At 35.3% G+C, this 15,302-nt stretch overlaps 1 protein-coding gene across 5 annotated transcripts in view; it reads left to right on the top strand.

Annotated features, from left to right (window-relative positions):
- Positions 1-15,302, top strand: part of KLHL13 (kelch like family member 13) — a 234,818-nt gene that overhangs the window by 145,104 nt on the left and 74,412 nt on the right. Inside the window, exon 1 of one of the 5 annotated variants that reach the window (XM_032757506.2) lies at positions 5,439-5,518. The exons of 3 other annotated variants lie outside the window; for them this stretch is intronic. In XM_032757506.2, coding sequence (XP_032613397.1) covers positions 5,439-5,518 — 80 coding nt within the window. Of the gene's footprint in view, positions 1-5,438; positions 5,519-5,997; positions 6,096-15,302 lie in introns of those variants that run through there. One more of the 5 variants, XM_058441795.1, reaches the window with a different exon arrangement.

Here is a 15,302-nt window from a genome sequence, read left to right as displayed (position 1 = left end):
ATACTTTGAAGCATACACGGGTAGAAAAAAAAAAAAAAGAAAAGCCATAAAGAGTATAGATAGTGCCAGAAAACAAAATGAAGAAGGAAGGGCAAGAACTTCTGAATTTCCCATTCAATGTTACTCCTTTTTTCGGCCTTAGTGAAGGAGTAAAGTTAGTCAGAATCTGTGGATCATTGGGTCCCCAACAACTGGATCTTTGTTCTCTGCTCAGTCTCTCTGTATTTTTGCCCACTCATCCCAGCTCCTATCTTAGCCCCATAACCTCTTTCATCTGACACCCAACTATAAAAAGTATTATGTAAATATCAGCAATTATTACCACTCTGGCTTTCCTTTCCCGTTACAGCCAGCCATTACCTTCCTCACCCCTATTGTCTTCTCCTTTGGACCCATTACCTAGTGTTCCTGCCTTTTCAACACACTAGCATCTCTTATTGCTGTTTTTTCTCTGCCCAACATGGCACCCTTCTTATCTTAAGGAAATGTTACAGATAGGAAGAATACTGCCCTTCACATTGCTTATGCCATCATGGTGTGAGGAATTCTCTACGCATATACATGAGTGTGTGCCTGCATAACATTGTATTGTTTGATGATTTTGACTAATTTATATTGCTTGATACCTTTGATATAAATCCAAGGCATAGTCATAGCTACAAAAGGGAATGTCTTTGTATATTCCTTGTTGGCCTACTAGGTTTCACGCAATTCTGTTAAGGAAATTTCTAATGTAAAACTTTCCAATGTAGTTGTCTTTGAGAAACATCTGGGATTTTCCATTTTTTATTGTGGCAAGACTACATATCTGAGTATCTAGTAAGAAATTTTAAATGTATCTGATAGTTTCCTGAAACAAATAAAGGAGACACACATGCACGAATATATAGTCATATATGTGTATAAAAGATACACACAAACACACATGCATATAAGTGTATAAGTGTACATAGCCATGAATGTGAACAATTTTATTTCCTGTAAGAAGGAACCCTTAATGTATCAAGAATTTTGCTTTGCTGTCCAGAATTTTGTGTGTGTTTTAAAGGGTTTAACAGTCCTATTTGGTTGCTATCCAAGTACTTTTACTGATTGGTGGAACATAAACAAAGCACACAATTTGGCATGATCTGCAGTCTTGTCTAAGCATTGTGAATAACATGGATATTTTAGATTAATCTGAAGAGACATTTCAGAACTGAAAAGATTACACAGTGCCTGTTCATACAAACTCTGGCTAGGGCTATTAGTCTTTAGCTGTACCTACCACAGGATTAACCAAAACTTGCACGAAAAAGTAGATAATTTCTTAGGGGACATCAGGAAAAAAATAGAGCAAGAGATTAGAAACACGATATATTAGTTCATTTGGTGAGGTGGTACTGGTGACAAACTGTACCAGTCAGTTAGCAAATTAAGTTTTACTATAAAATTATTTAGGAACATTTACATTGAGAAAAAAATCAGAGTATTGGTAATATATTTACCTTTTCTCTCATACCGTGACTGCTTAAATTATACTTATATTTTCTTCCTGAACATTCTTAAACATCTTCTGGAATTAAGATTTTGGAAATGGTTCTTCATGCACAGCTTTTCTTTTATGGTGTTTTTCTCCCACTTCTATTTTTCAGTGAACATATAATTGGAGGAGTTGATAGCTCTTTGTAATCCTGTTTCTTTAGAATACATTGAGACATTTATAGAATGTGGTTCACTTCGAATAGAAACATGCATCTTGTGGAACGGTCTCATTGGGAAGAATAGTAGGGATTCTACAAGAGTCCTATACTAGGAGGTTGAAATTTGGTTTCTAGTTTCTCTTTTGCTGCTAGCTTGTGATACAACATTGGGCAAGGTAGCTTCTCTGGGTTTCAGTGTTTTCATTTATACAATGAGGGTACTGAGAAAAATGAATTCTTAGAGTCCTAAAATTTCAACAGATCTTCTCCTTTTACCTTCTGAGAGTTGACTCTTTTCGTAGCCTTGGCCAAGACCCATCGTTGTCCTTTGTTTGTTACATCTCTGAACTATGCATTTCACAGGTATTTTTTAACTGCTTAATGTTCATAAAATGCGTTGAAGAGCTTTTATGTATGTTGTCTTTCTCTCCTGTTTTATGCAATTGTACATAATAGAAACCAAGTGTTCTGTAATCAAAATAAGTGTTTCCTACGATGTGACCAGGGGTTTTTTGGCATTTGCTATTCTAAATATTAAAGTAGTGGGACACTGAGCCTGCATAAAATTATATTTAAAATATATGTTTAATCATTTTTGTTCATTCCGTAGGTGAACATATTTTTAGTTCTAGAATGTAATGGAAATTATAATTACTCTCCATAGTTATGACTGGATTCTCCACCAGGGTAGTAACATTTGATTTGTTTGGATGCTGCCAACTTGTAATTAGGATGATTTTACCTGGCTGAAGTTTATTTCTAAATGATACGTGAGGAATAGTGTTGTTAAGTGAATTAATAGTGTAAAGTATTGTTCATGAACTGTATTTCTGATTAAAGGGATTATTTTTAAGGACTTTGGCATAATAGTTGTTTGCTCATGAGAGGTAATTATAAGTGACTTAATAATTTATTAAAGGAAAAGTAAGAACTGAATATATATACATCTCCACCGTCAGATATAATGCTTTTAGGGTTTTAGGTGTTTTAGATGCTGAGGATGGGGTGTAGGGAGGCAGCCTTACTTTCTTTTCACGCTGAACAAATATTAAAATTATTGGATTACCACAAAAACAAATATTAAATATTAAGTCTGCAAGGAATCTAGACTGAAAAATTGACCTGGAAGATTCATGGTATTAGATAGCTTCTTTGGAGCCCAATGAAATTCGACAAAAATATGTTTTTTTTTTTAATCAGTTGATTGTTTATAGAAGAATAATAACTTATAGAAGAATATTGTTATAGAAGAATAATAATCTTTACAAAAAAATGATCTTCACTTGTTCGCGGTGCTTCCCTTTTTGGAAATTTGGAAAACTCTACCTTAACTTAGCTATTTTCCACTCATCAATGTTTGAGAAGTCTTCGTAGACAGATAAACTGGAAACACTTCACTACCGTGTTTTTACACAGGTTTTTGGATCTTCATTCTCAGAAAGTGAAGTAGACCAGGCACGGTGGCTCACGCCTTTAATCCCAGCACTTTGGGAGGCCAAGTCAAGTGGATCACCTGAGGTCAAGAGTTCGAGACCAGCCTGACCAATATGGTGAAACCTTGTCTCTACTGAAAATACAAAAATTAGCCAGGCGTGGTGGCAGGTGCATGTAATCCCAGCTACTCAAGAGGCTGAAGCAGGAGAATTGCTGCAACCTGAAAGGCAGAGGTTGCAGTGAGCCTGGATTGCACCACCGCACTCCAGCCTAGGTGACAGAGGGAGACTCCGTCTCAAAAAAGCAAACAAACAAAAAGATTCATAAGCTGGAAAGTGATTGAATCTCTTTTGTAAAACATCACCTCCTTACTACATAATATATAGCTGCTTTATGTTTTATATTTTTAAATGTTTGCAAATGCTTCGGGTTTTGAAAGTTTGTTTGAAACTCACTGTGGAGTAAGACATTTCAAACTTGATGTGTTCATACGTGTGTGTGGCTGTGTGTGTGTGTGTGTGTGTGTGTGTGTGTTTGTATTTCTCCTTCTTTGGATTTCAAACAAGTTGCCCCTGCTGATTATACCTGAGGCCTTTTTGCTATATAACCATTAAGGATTATTGCAGAAAGCCTTCTAATGTAAAATATTGACTATAATTTATGCATATTAGTGGCAGGTTAAAAAAAACTTTTAAATATATTTTGGCCACTAACGTATTGATAAATATTCCTTTCTCTGACTCATTTGACGATTTATATGAGTCTGTTTTGTGTGCAAGTACTAAAAGGAGTTGGATATATAATTTAACCCTTTAAAATGCTTGACTGGGTTTTTGGGGGCTGTTTCTTTTGTATGATAGGTTGAATAAAAATTGTATGTAAGGTAATGATGGTTGACATAATTTAATATTTACAAAGCTCATATATTACTTGTTGATCTTTCAAAATAAGCTTTCTCTTTCCATGTATGTATGTATGTGTATATGTACATACTGCATGTACATATATGTTTTGTGCTTCACAGGAAAATAGTAGTTTGTCTTTTTGCCTTGATACTGGTCTGTATCTTAAAAGGAAGGCATTTGTGATTACATTAGCTGATTTCATGCTGTATTTCTTATATATTAAATTTGGTATTTTGGAATTTTTGAAAATAATTCCTTACTGTAGAAATATTCATGTATGTTTCTAAAATACAGATGAAAAAGCCTCTTAGGGGACTAAATCTCAATCTTTAAAATCTAGGACTAATTTGGAAAGAGTATTCGAAAGCCAACTATTTAAGTTGGAAGCATGAGTTTATTGTTTGGATGCAGACTTGAAAGTAAATATGAGCTCTTTGTCCCTGCAGTGATTTTTTAAAATAGGTTGTGGCTTTCATGTCAATCATGATCTGCCTTTGCTAAGCTTGCATTGATGGAAATGGATAATTCTGTTTTTAGGTAGAAGCAGAAGGGTACTATGATTTTGAATTGCCTGTATCAGAAGTAAAATTCTTCAGCCTGTAAATAAAGAGTTCAGCATAATACTCATTTAACCTATATTCACTTTTTAGAATTGTGTAGAAAATTTGTGAGTTTGTTTTGGTGCTTTAAACAGAAGCTTAAAAGTCACTTTCAGGGCATTTACAACGCTATTTTCTGGCAGTATTTTAAAACAATATAGATGAACCCTTTATTTGCCATTGCTTTCATGAAATACCTCAAGCTGCCTTTGACAGCAGTTTCAATTTTTGAACCTCCTTGACAATCGCTAATCCCTATAGGTTACCGGACCCGCTGTTGAGCTTTGGAGTGGTCCCTGCTGGTGGACACCTGCTTGGCCAGCAGCGTTGGTCTTTCCTCTAGGCAATTTGTGAGCTGTTTGCGGGGGAGGGAGGGGAGGAGTAAGGGGGGTGAACAAGAGGGGAAAGGGGAGAGAAGGGGAGGGCAGTATTGAATTAGATTGTTGATAGCGTCCCTCTGAGGACTGCTATTAAGAGCATGCTACTCTGTACTTCGCTGCTGCAGAAGAGAGAGTGATATTTGTGTTACTACAGCATGTTGTAAATGTATGAGATTTTGCTCATCTCAGCTTGGAAATAAGAATAGGGAAAGGAGAGCAACTTGAATCAGAAGCTACTAGAAGAGCCTGCAGAGTTCTGCAGCAGTTTATATTCTTCTTACATTTTGCCTTCTCCTAGCTGGAAAACAGAGGGACTGGAATTTTTGAAACGGGCTTTTCCCATAATGGCATTCTTGATTTGTGTGGCCAGAGCTTGCACAGGAGGAAAGCAGGCTGCTGAATTTAGTCACTGATCTCTGTTAGCGGTGGCCTAAGGCTATGCTGAGTTTTATATCCCATTTGTATTGTTGCAGCTCAAAAGAAGATTGTTCAGAGGATGACAAGTGTATTCTGAGTAGGTATGTTGTTTCATTTTCATATGAAACCCATCTATGTTTTTTCTTGCTACTATTGGTCAGAAATCAGGTTAATAGGTGCAGTATATAGTACAGTGCTGCAGTATCCCTGTTAAGGTAGAACAATGGTATTGCAAGCTTAAAAAAAAAAAAGCCTGGCTGCTTTTATTAAATAAAGCTGCATTGTATGGTATGCACAGTGCAGTCTTAAAAAAATATGCTGCAGTCAATGCTTTTCTGGCACTATTGTTGAGTTGGAATGATAGAATCATCATATTGCTTTAGGGGACAGAAGAATTTAAGGAGGTACCTTATAGCCCTATTTTACAGATTGGAAGCATCGGCTTAAGGGCACTGGCAGAATCCTTTGCTTGTTCTCCGCGGCAGCCACTGCTGTGTCAGTACAGTGTGGAATGGAAGTCCTAGTTGGTAGTCTGTTATGGAAACGCTCTTTACTGTTATTGTAGTACCGTGGTGACAACATGCCATTGAAATGGAAAACGAGCTCTCCTGCTATCTGGAAATTCCCAGTTCCTGTGCTTAAAACATCCAGGTCAACTCCACTTTCTCCAGCATACATGTAAGTGAGAGAAAATAGGATATTAAAGTGGGATTTCATTCATGAATCTACCTTGTGGCAAAACGGGGGCGGGGGAGCCCCCAAACAGCAACATCCAAAAACCTACAGGATTAAAAACCTCAAGCTTGCTTACATTTAAAGATGTTGGCATGCCCACACTTCATCATTGTTTTGTTTTTCTAAAGTTTATTTAAAGTGTTTAATGGTAATCTAATTACCAGTGTGAAAGTACAAAGGCATAACTAAGGAATTGCAAAAGAATTAACTTTAATATTTAACATATGTTGGATTTGTTTGAATTTTTGAATATCTAAAACACTTAGGATGACTTTTTTTGTGTAATGGCATTAAAAAAATTGATGATTGATGGTGGTGTGTTAAATATGGTAATGCCTCTATACTATTTTTTCATGAATTAAAAACAGAGTTAACATTGATCAGAAAATGAGTCTTTTAATTGAGACTTTATACTTTAGTTGTGTATGAATATTAATATGTTTGATAGTACATCTTTCTCAGTTTTATCATTCAAGTTCTGAAGTGTAAGTTTGAATTTGTGCAAATTATATCTCTATGAGCAGTTATTTATATTATGAGGATTGAAAAAGTATTCTACAAATGTCTGTTTTAAAAATGTATTTTAAATAAATACATACTGAAGTGCACTGGGAAGTCTTTCTAGAAGTTTTCAAAATTTTTGAAAATCTTTTTAAATTTGCAGTGTTGCTTTAAAGGCAAAATCCAGGAGATATAATAAAATGTTCTTTTAAAGTATTGTTCATGATCCTTTTTGGTGGAGGAAAACCGAATCTTTTTTTAAAGAAAATATTAGTACGAGAAAAGCTTTTGAAAAGAATGTTTTAAATTCGAGTGTTACTTTTAAAATATTTATCAGTAGGAAAAATGTGGAAAACTTCTCCTGCCTTAGTTTAATTGTGTATTTAGAGCTGTGATGAGTTGCCAATTTTTAACTTAGTTTTTGTTTTATGTGAGGTAGAGATGCACAATTATATCTATCTCGTTCTTTGAAACCCTTTCAGATGCTGAGGAAGTGTGGTTATGCTCTCAGTCCAAAAGAAGCAATTCCCTGGGAAGTGTTGAAAAATGAGGCCATTTCAGAGTTAAATCCTGTCATCATTTTATTTTCAAATTTTTTAATGCTCCTTTCCGTTTATGCTCCAGGATATTTTTATCTCTTTGGGTGTTAAACTTTTTTCTATGAAGTAAAAAAAAAAAAAAATAGGCTAGTTTGTAAAAATAAACCAGCTATATTTGTTTTTCAAAAACTGTGTTTGTCAAAAGCACAAATTAATGGAGGTGACAAGTTAATGGAGGTGAGAAGTTACTGGAGCTCTTTCAAATAATTCGAGAAAATAGGATGCTTCCTGACTTTATGCATCTTAACTGGCAAGAAATGACTGAAGATTTACCAAAAGCAACTTTATTATAAAAACAAAACAAAACAAACCCTCACTAAAATCAGGTTACAATTATTAATGTTTCTAATATTCCTACTATATTTGATTGTCTAAAAGATCCTAATTGCAGCCCTTATTGCAGCTGATTTGTCGATTTTTAGAGATGGTGAAATAAATGCCCATATTTTATTTATTCATGCCAGCCACAAGCTCAGATACAACTCAACACAACATTTTAAATTAATCACTTTCTTCCTTTTAAGTACTTACCTCTTTGACCTGATGATATGAGTGAATCAATTTAGAAGATAGAACCTACAAAATATAATAGATCTTGCATGTTGACTATCGGTTGTTGGTAGTACACATAGGTAGAATGGAAAAGTATATTTGAAGAGCTTATGGTAGGCTGGAGTATTTTGACATTGTAACAGACTATTTTGACATTGTAACACTCTATATTATTGAATTGGTCTTAACTGATTTTTCTTTTTATGTATATTAATACTTAATAGTAAGTAAATATGCACAGATAGAAATTTATGTGAAATGTAGCAAGACTAGCTTGGGGAGTTTAAATCAGGTTGTTAAATATGTTGTTTAGTTTTTGACCGTTTTAGATCACAGTTCATTGCCTCACTTGGCCAAAAATAAAAACATCATGTTTAACATGTTTTTCTCATCAGTACTTCTCTATATTCCTCAACACATTTACACACAAAATGGTACTTAAGTATAGCATAATTTCACTTCAAAAACGATAAAGACTAAATTAGATTACTGGGTCAAGTAACATTATATTTGTTCTCACAGTTGTTTGGCTGGCAAACATAGGTTTAAATGGTTACTTGTGTCTTTTGGGTCTAAACTCTTTGCATTGAAATGGAATTGTTCAATTCCGACTCCTCAATAAATTGTGATATATAGGAAATTTACCTGTAAAATCATGTATAAGTATTTAAAGTATTATTTTGATATAGAATTCTTCATAGGTGATATAAGATCTTTTTGTATGTATGCTTGTGTAGCATCAGTATTGGTTTGTAATGTTTTATCATTACTTACTGTGCTTTGTCAAATATACATTACGTGGTTTTCATTGAAGACTTGAGTACTTTGTCAAAGACTGAAATTTCAATATGAAGTATTTTAGTTAGTAGTAAAAATGTGTTATAGTGATTGAGCATGTGTGGGAAAAATCTAAAGGCTCTATGGTCTCTTTCTAAACCCAGTGTATGTGCTGCTTCGCTGTAGCTCTTCCATTGATGCTACAGATAGGGCAGTACTGCTGTGCTAGTGAAGGCTACAATAGAGAACATTTTACTTACTGCAAACATTGAGCAGCAAGACTATTTTACTTTTTTCCTTGTGGGTTTAAAGTCCATGTTTGTTTTCTTTCTGTTTGTTTAGAACTTGAATGACAGTTGAAATGTCCCAACATTTTTAAGATTTCTTTATGATGAAGACTATAGTATTTGTGGCAATATTAGTAGAAATAGCATCTTATATAGTATAAAGCACTTAAAAATTTTGCTGTAATGTCATACTAGAAAAGTGGGATATCTTAAATACAAAAGATTCAGGAAAATAATACTTCAGGCCCTAGATTGATTGATGATCAAATAGTCTTTATTGGGTAGATATATTCTTTCAGCTTTAGATTTGAGCACTTGCAGGGTGGTGTGCCATCTATATGGATTTCTGAAGGGATTGTCTTGATAGAGATAGAGTGCTTGATGACATGTGTTTGCTTTGCACTCTGTTCAAGAGTAGGTTGAAGTTCAACCTTAGCCTGAGGGAGGATCTCCTGGCCAGTGTAAACTGCATTAGTAAAGACTCTGCCCCTGACAGGTGCAAACCATATAAATTACTCTGTCAATTAGCCTAAATTAATAAAGTTGAAAGGGCAATCACATCTAAGTGTTTTTATGGTGTTTAGGTATTCATTGTTTTAAAACAGCAAATGGTTCCTTCAGGCTAATATTATAGGGTTAATGCCTTGTTAGATGCTAAGGACACACTGAAATAGAACAAAATTAGCACTAGTGATCCTTGTATCTTTTCTTTTCCAGCAGCGAGTTTTGACAATAATAGTGTGGCAAGGAGGAAGGCAATTAGGTAAGAATTAACCAGTGAAATATAACAGTGAATTCTAGCAAGACAGACCCTGTGAATTGTTTTCCTTAGAATGTTACCTTTCTCAATCTAAAAGACGATCAATGTTAGTGAACTAGACTTGTTCTCCTTTAGTCCCTGCACTTACATTCAGTTAGCTTCCTATTTATGATTTTTTTGATATGTAAAAATATTGTTATAGTAAATGCCAAAAAACACAGCATTCTATAGCAATTGCTTCTATAATTTCTTCAATGAAATTCAGTACCTGGCATTTCCTGAGAAAAGATTGTGTATATTGTATAAATGCTCCTTGTTTGTAAGTGATTCATAGCACAGACATAATAAAAATATGAATTTTCTAAATTTGACATGTTTCTATCCCCTAAGATTGTCTTTTTTTTCTAATTTAGTAAATAAAACAAAACTTTGTGGTTACAGAAATCTTTCTTATCTAGCAAAATACTTATTAAATTGATAATCATTTGTGATTAGAGAAATCTTTCTTTTCTAGCAAAATACTTATTAAATTGATAATCTCAAAATAGAAAATAATGTTTAGTTGCTTTGAAAACATAAACTTTTACTTGCTTGTGTCTACTTAATTTGTTTTTATTACATATACACAATTTAACAAAATTATGTGGAAAAATAACACAACTAACACCTAAGATAAATTTTCTGTTAGTCTGCAACTTTTGTGGCATGTTCTTTGGGAATTTGCATTGTCTGAGCTTGCAGAAGGACTAGGTTGTCATTTGTTAATGGAAAATCATAGAGATAGAAGTGACCTTAGAAGTCATTTAGAAAGTCCAAACCCCTTTTAACACAGGGACTCATTCCATGACACCTCTTGAAGATGGCATTCCATGTCCTTCTTGAACACTGTCAGTGACAAAGGGCTCACTACCTCACCAAGGCTGCACCCTTCATTCATGGACAGCTTTTCCTTGCATTGAGCAAAATCAGTTCCTTGTATCTTTTATCTCCCGTTCCCAGTGCAGCCTTATAGAGCTATATAGAAAGAAAATTCTATTACATACACGCTTAGGCGTCTTCTCATGTGACATGGTTTTCAGACCCTTCACTCTCCTGGTTGTCCTCACGTGGATGGCTTTTTCATGTTAATCTTTATGTAAGACACTACATTTGAATGTGATGTTCCACATGGGGTCCAAATAGAAGACAATTCTCTTCCTTTAAGCAGAAGCTCTGCTTGTCTTAAAGGGCCTGAGATTATATTATTATTTTTTTAATTATAGGATTCACACTGTCCTCTAGTGAATTTACAGTTTGCAAATTGCCTTTTTGAAGGCCTTACAATCAGATTGCTTGCTCCTCACTGTCTGTGTTTATTCTTTAGGTTCTTCAGATCTTTTAGTCTGAGGAAGTCTGGCATGTGCAAATGAAGTTAACATTTTGTTTTAAAGCCTATTGTGTATGTTTTTTAAAAGACGTCTTGAAATCATTTAATGTAACAGAAAAATATTGCACACAAGACACTTGCAAGACAAAGAGCTAGTGTTCCTGTCACTTTCAGATATTTCAAAGACATTCGCTGGTCAATAATTTATCTAGATTCCTTTTTTTATACTTAGTGTTTCTTCCAAGTAATCGCTTCCCCCACTGCAAAGAAACCACTTTGTACAGAGGGAAGAGAGGCAGAATTTCATATCTCCATACCATCATGGGAAGTATGGAGTTACTGAGAATTTCATACATTCTGCTTGAAACTTAGAATATTTAGTTGAGACTTAAGTACGGCCAAACTTGGGGAGAGGGAGAGATGAGAAAGAAGCATGGGATAGGCAAGTATTTGTGCTAATGACTTGCAGTTAAAGAGTTAAGAATTACAAACAACATACATGATAAAATTTTAGATTGACATGGCTGCCATGATGTATTGCTTTATATCCTCAAGACTTTGAGAAAGGTGGTATAAACACGAGATTCTTGGGGAATCAGTACATAAATAAGTTACTTAGTAATTCATTTTAGAAAGTGCTCAGTTCTGGATATTAGCCCTTTGTCAGATGTGAGTAGATTGCAAAAATTTTCTCCCATTCTGTAGGTTGCCTGTTCACTCTGATGGTAGTTTCTTTTGCTGTGCAGAAGCTCTTTAGTTGAATTAGATCCCATTTGTCAATTTTGGCTTTTGTTGCCATTGCTTTTGGTGTTTTAGACATGAAGTCTTTGTCCATGCCTATGTCCTGAATGGTATTGCCTAGGTTTTCTTCTAGGGTTTTTATGGTTTTAGGTCTAACATTTATGTCTTTAAACCATCTTGAATTAATTTTTGTATAAGGTGTAAGGAAGGGATCCAGTTTCAGCTTTCTACATATGGCTGGCCAGTTTTCCCAGCACCATTTATTAAATAGGGAATCCTTTCCCCATTTCTTGTTTTTGTCGGGTTTGTCAAAGATCAGATAGTTGCAGATATGCGGCATTATTTCTGAGGGCTCTGTTGTGTTCCATTGGTCTATATCTCTTTTTTGGTACCAGTACCATGTTGTTTTGGTTACTGTAGCCTTGTAGTATAGTTTGAGGTCAGGTAGCGTGATGCCTCCAGCTTTGTTCTTTTGGCTTAGGATTGACTTGGCAATGCAGGCTCTTTTTTGGTTCCATATGAACTTTAAAGTAGTTTTTTTCCAATTCTGTGAAGAAAGTCATTGGTAGCTTCATGGGGATGGCATTGAGTCTGTAAATTACCTTGGGCAGTATGGCCATTTTCATGATATTGATTCTTCCAACCCATGAGCATGGAATTCTTCCATTTGTTTGTATCCTCTTTGATTTCATTGAGCAGTGGTTTGTAGTTCTCCTTGAAGAGGTCCCTCACATGCCTTGTAAGTTGGATTCCTAGGTATTTTTATTCTCTTTGAAGCAATTGTGAATGGGAGTTCACTCATGATTTGGCTCTCTGTTTGTCTGTTATTGGTGTATAAGAATGCTTGTGATTTTTGCACATTGATTTTGTTTCCTGAGACTTTGCTGAAGTTGCTTATCAGCTTAAGGAGATTTTGGGCTGAGACGATGGGGTTTTCTAGATACACAATCATATCATCTGCAAACAGGGACAATTTGACTTCCTCTTTTCCTAATTGAATACCCTTTATTTCCTTCTCCTGCCTGATTGCCCTGGCCAGAACTTCCAACACTATGTTGAATAGGAGTGGTGAGAGAGGGCATCCCTGTCTTGTGCCAGTTTTCAAAGGGAATGCTTCCAGTTTTTCCCCATTCAGTATGATATTGGTTGTGGGTTTGTCATAGATAGCTCTTATTATTTTGAGATACGTCCCATCAATACCTAATTTATTGAGAGTTTTTAGCATAAAGGGTTGTTGAATTTTGTCAAAGGCCTTTTCTGCATCTATTGAGATAATCATGTGGTTTTTGTCTTTGGTTCTGTTTATATGCTGGATTGCATTTATTGATTTGCGTATGTTGAACCAGCCTGGCATGCCAGGGATGAAGCCCACTTGATCATGTTGGATAAGCTTTTTGATGTGCTGCTGGATTCAGTTTGCCAGTATTTTATTGAGGATTTTTGCATGGATGTTCATCAGAGGTATTGGTCTAAAATTCTCTTTTTTTGTTGTGTCTCTGCCAGGCTTTGGTATCAGGATGATGCTGGCCTCATAAAATGAGTTAGGGAGGATTCCCTCTTTTTCTACTGATTGGAATAGTTTCAGAAGGAATGGTACCAGCTCCTCCTTGTACCTCTGGTAGAATTTCAAACAAATTTATAAGAAAAAAACAAACAACCCCATCAACAAGTGGGTGAAGGATAGGAACAGACACTTCTCAAAAGAAGACATTTATGCAGCCAAAAGACACATGAAAAAATGCTCATCATCACTGGCCATCAGAGAAATGCAAATCAATACCACAGTGAGATACCATCTCACACCAGTTAGAATGGCCATCATTAAAAAGTCAGGAAACAACAGGTGCTGGAGAGGATGTGGAGAAATAGGAACACTTTTACACTGTTGGTGGGACTGTAAACTAGTTCAACCATTGTGGAAGTCGGTGTGGCAATTCCTCAGGGATCTAGAACTAGAAATACCATTTGACCCAGCCATCCCATTACTGGGTATATACCCAAAGGATTATAAGTCATGCTGCTATAAAGACACATGCACACATATGTTTACTGTGGCACTATTCACAATAGCAAATACTTGGAACCAACCCACATGTCCAACAATGATAGACTGGATTAAGAAAATGTGGCACATATACACCATGGAATACTATGCAGCCATAAAAAATGATGAGTTCATGTCCTTTGTAGGGACATGGATGAAGCTGGAAACCATCATTCTCAGCAAACTATCGCAAGGACAAAAAACCAAACACTGCATGTTCTCACTCATAGGTGGGAACTGAACAATGAGAACTCATGGACACAGGAAGGGGAACATCACACACCGGGGCCTGTTGTGGGGTGGGGGTATGGGGGAGGGACAGCATTAGGAGATATACCTAATATTAAATGATGAGTTAATGGGTGCAGCACACCAACATGGCACATGTATACATATGTAACAAACCTGCACGTTGTGCACATGTACCCTAAATCTTAAAGTATAATTAAAAAAAAGAAAGCGCTCAGTTCTTTTTCAATCACCTTGTATATTAAGTTTATAACATTCAGCAGTTACTCAACTGTCTATTATGTGCCAGGCATAACTCTGCTGAGGATTAGGGGCGTAGTCCTTGTGATCATTCAAAGTGATTATTTTTTATCTTCCATACTATCTTCATTCATAAGCAATTAAATAGCTTAATTTATTCTCCTGCTGTGAAAATTCAGAACCAAGACAAACAGGTTAAATAAATTCTCGCCTACTGTACTTTCAATATTGATAATAGATTTAAGGGCAATGAAAATACTTCAGAAGAAAAATTTGTCTGGACTAAGTGGGGAGACTTGAACTGGAGGTAGATAACACATTTTAAAGTGCATATTGCACAGGATGGAAAATGAAGCAATTTATGTTTAAACTTCATAGTATCTTTTTAAACAACAAGAATGAAATACCATTCTTTACATTGGACAGGGAATAATTTACTTTTTAGGCACTTTATAGCACCCAAGGGTACATATATTACCTTCCAAGCAGTAATAATTTGATCTCAAACTCAAGATTTAATCTTAGTCTGAAATAAAATTATATTGTGTTTCCAATTATACTAAAATATTTTTCCCAGCATAACTTACTATGATGAGGGTATCTGTTGTTTTTATCCATTTTCCCCCACATTTATGTCATGCTAAAGCAAGAACATGCCCAATTTATTTGAGAGGATTTCTTATGATATAGTTCAATGGAGTAATGAAGTAACTTATCTTCAATAACAAAAAAATAAAAACAAGTTTCAGAACTTTAGATTAAATTTTAATCTAGCATGTATAACAGATATTCTAAACTTCATGAGACATATTTCAAATTTTTAAAATGTCCTAGTTTAACACGAAAAAATGCTCATCATCACTGGCCATCAGAGAAATGCAAATCAAAACCACAATGAGATACCATCTCACACCAGTTAGAATGGCCATCATTAAAAAGTCAGGAAACAACAGGTGCTGGAGAGGATGTGGAGAAATAGGAACACTTTTACACTGTTGGTGGGACTGTAAACTAGTTCAACCATTGTGGAAGTC

This window comes from Hylobates moloch, unplaced genomic scaffold (genome assembly GCF_009828535.3).
Source record: "Hylobates moloch isolate HMO894 unplaced genomic scaffold, HMol_V3 SCAFFOLD_7, whole genome shotgun sequence".
Taxonomy (NCBI): Eukaryota; Metazoa; Chordata; class Mammalia; order Primates; family Hylobatidae; genus Hylobates; species Hylobates moloch.
The sequence above is the reverse complement of the archived record's forward strand: the minus strand, read 5'-3'. Positions and strand labels throughout refer to the sequence as shown.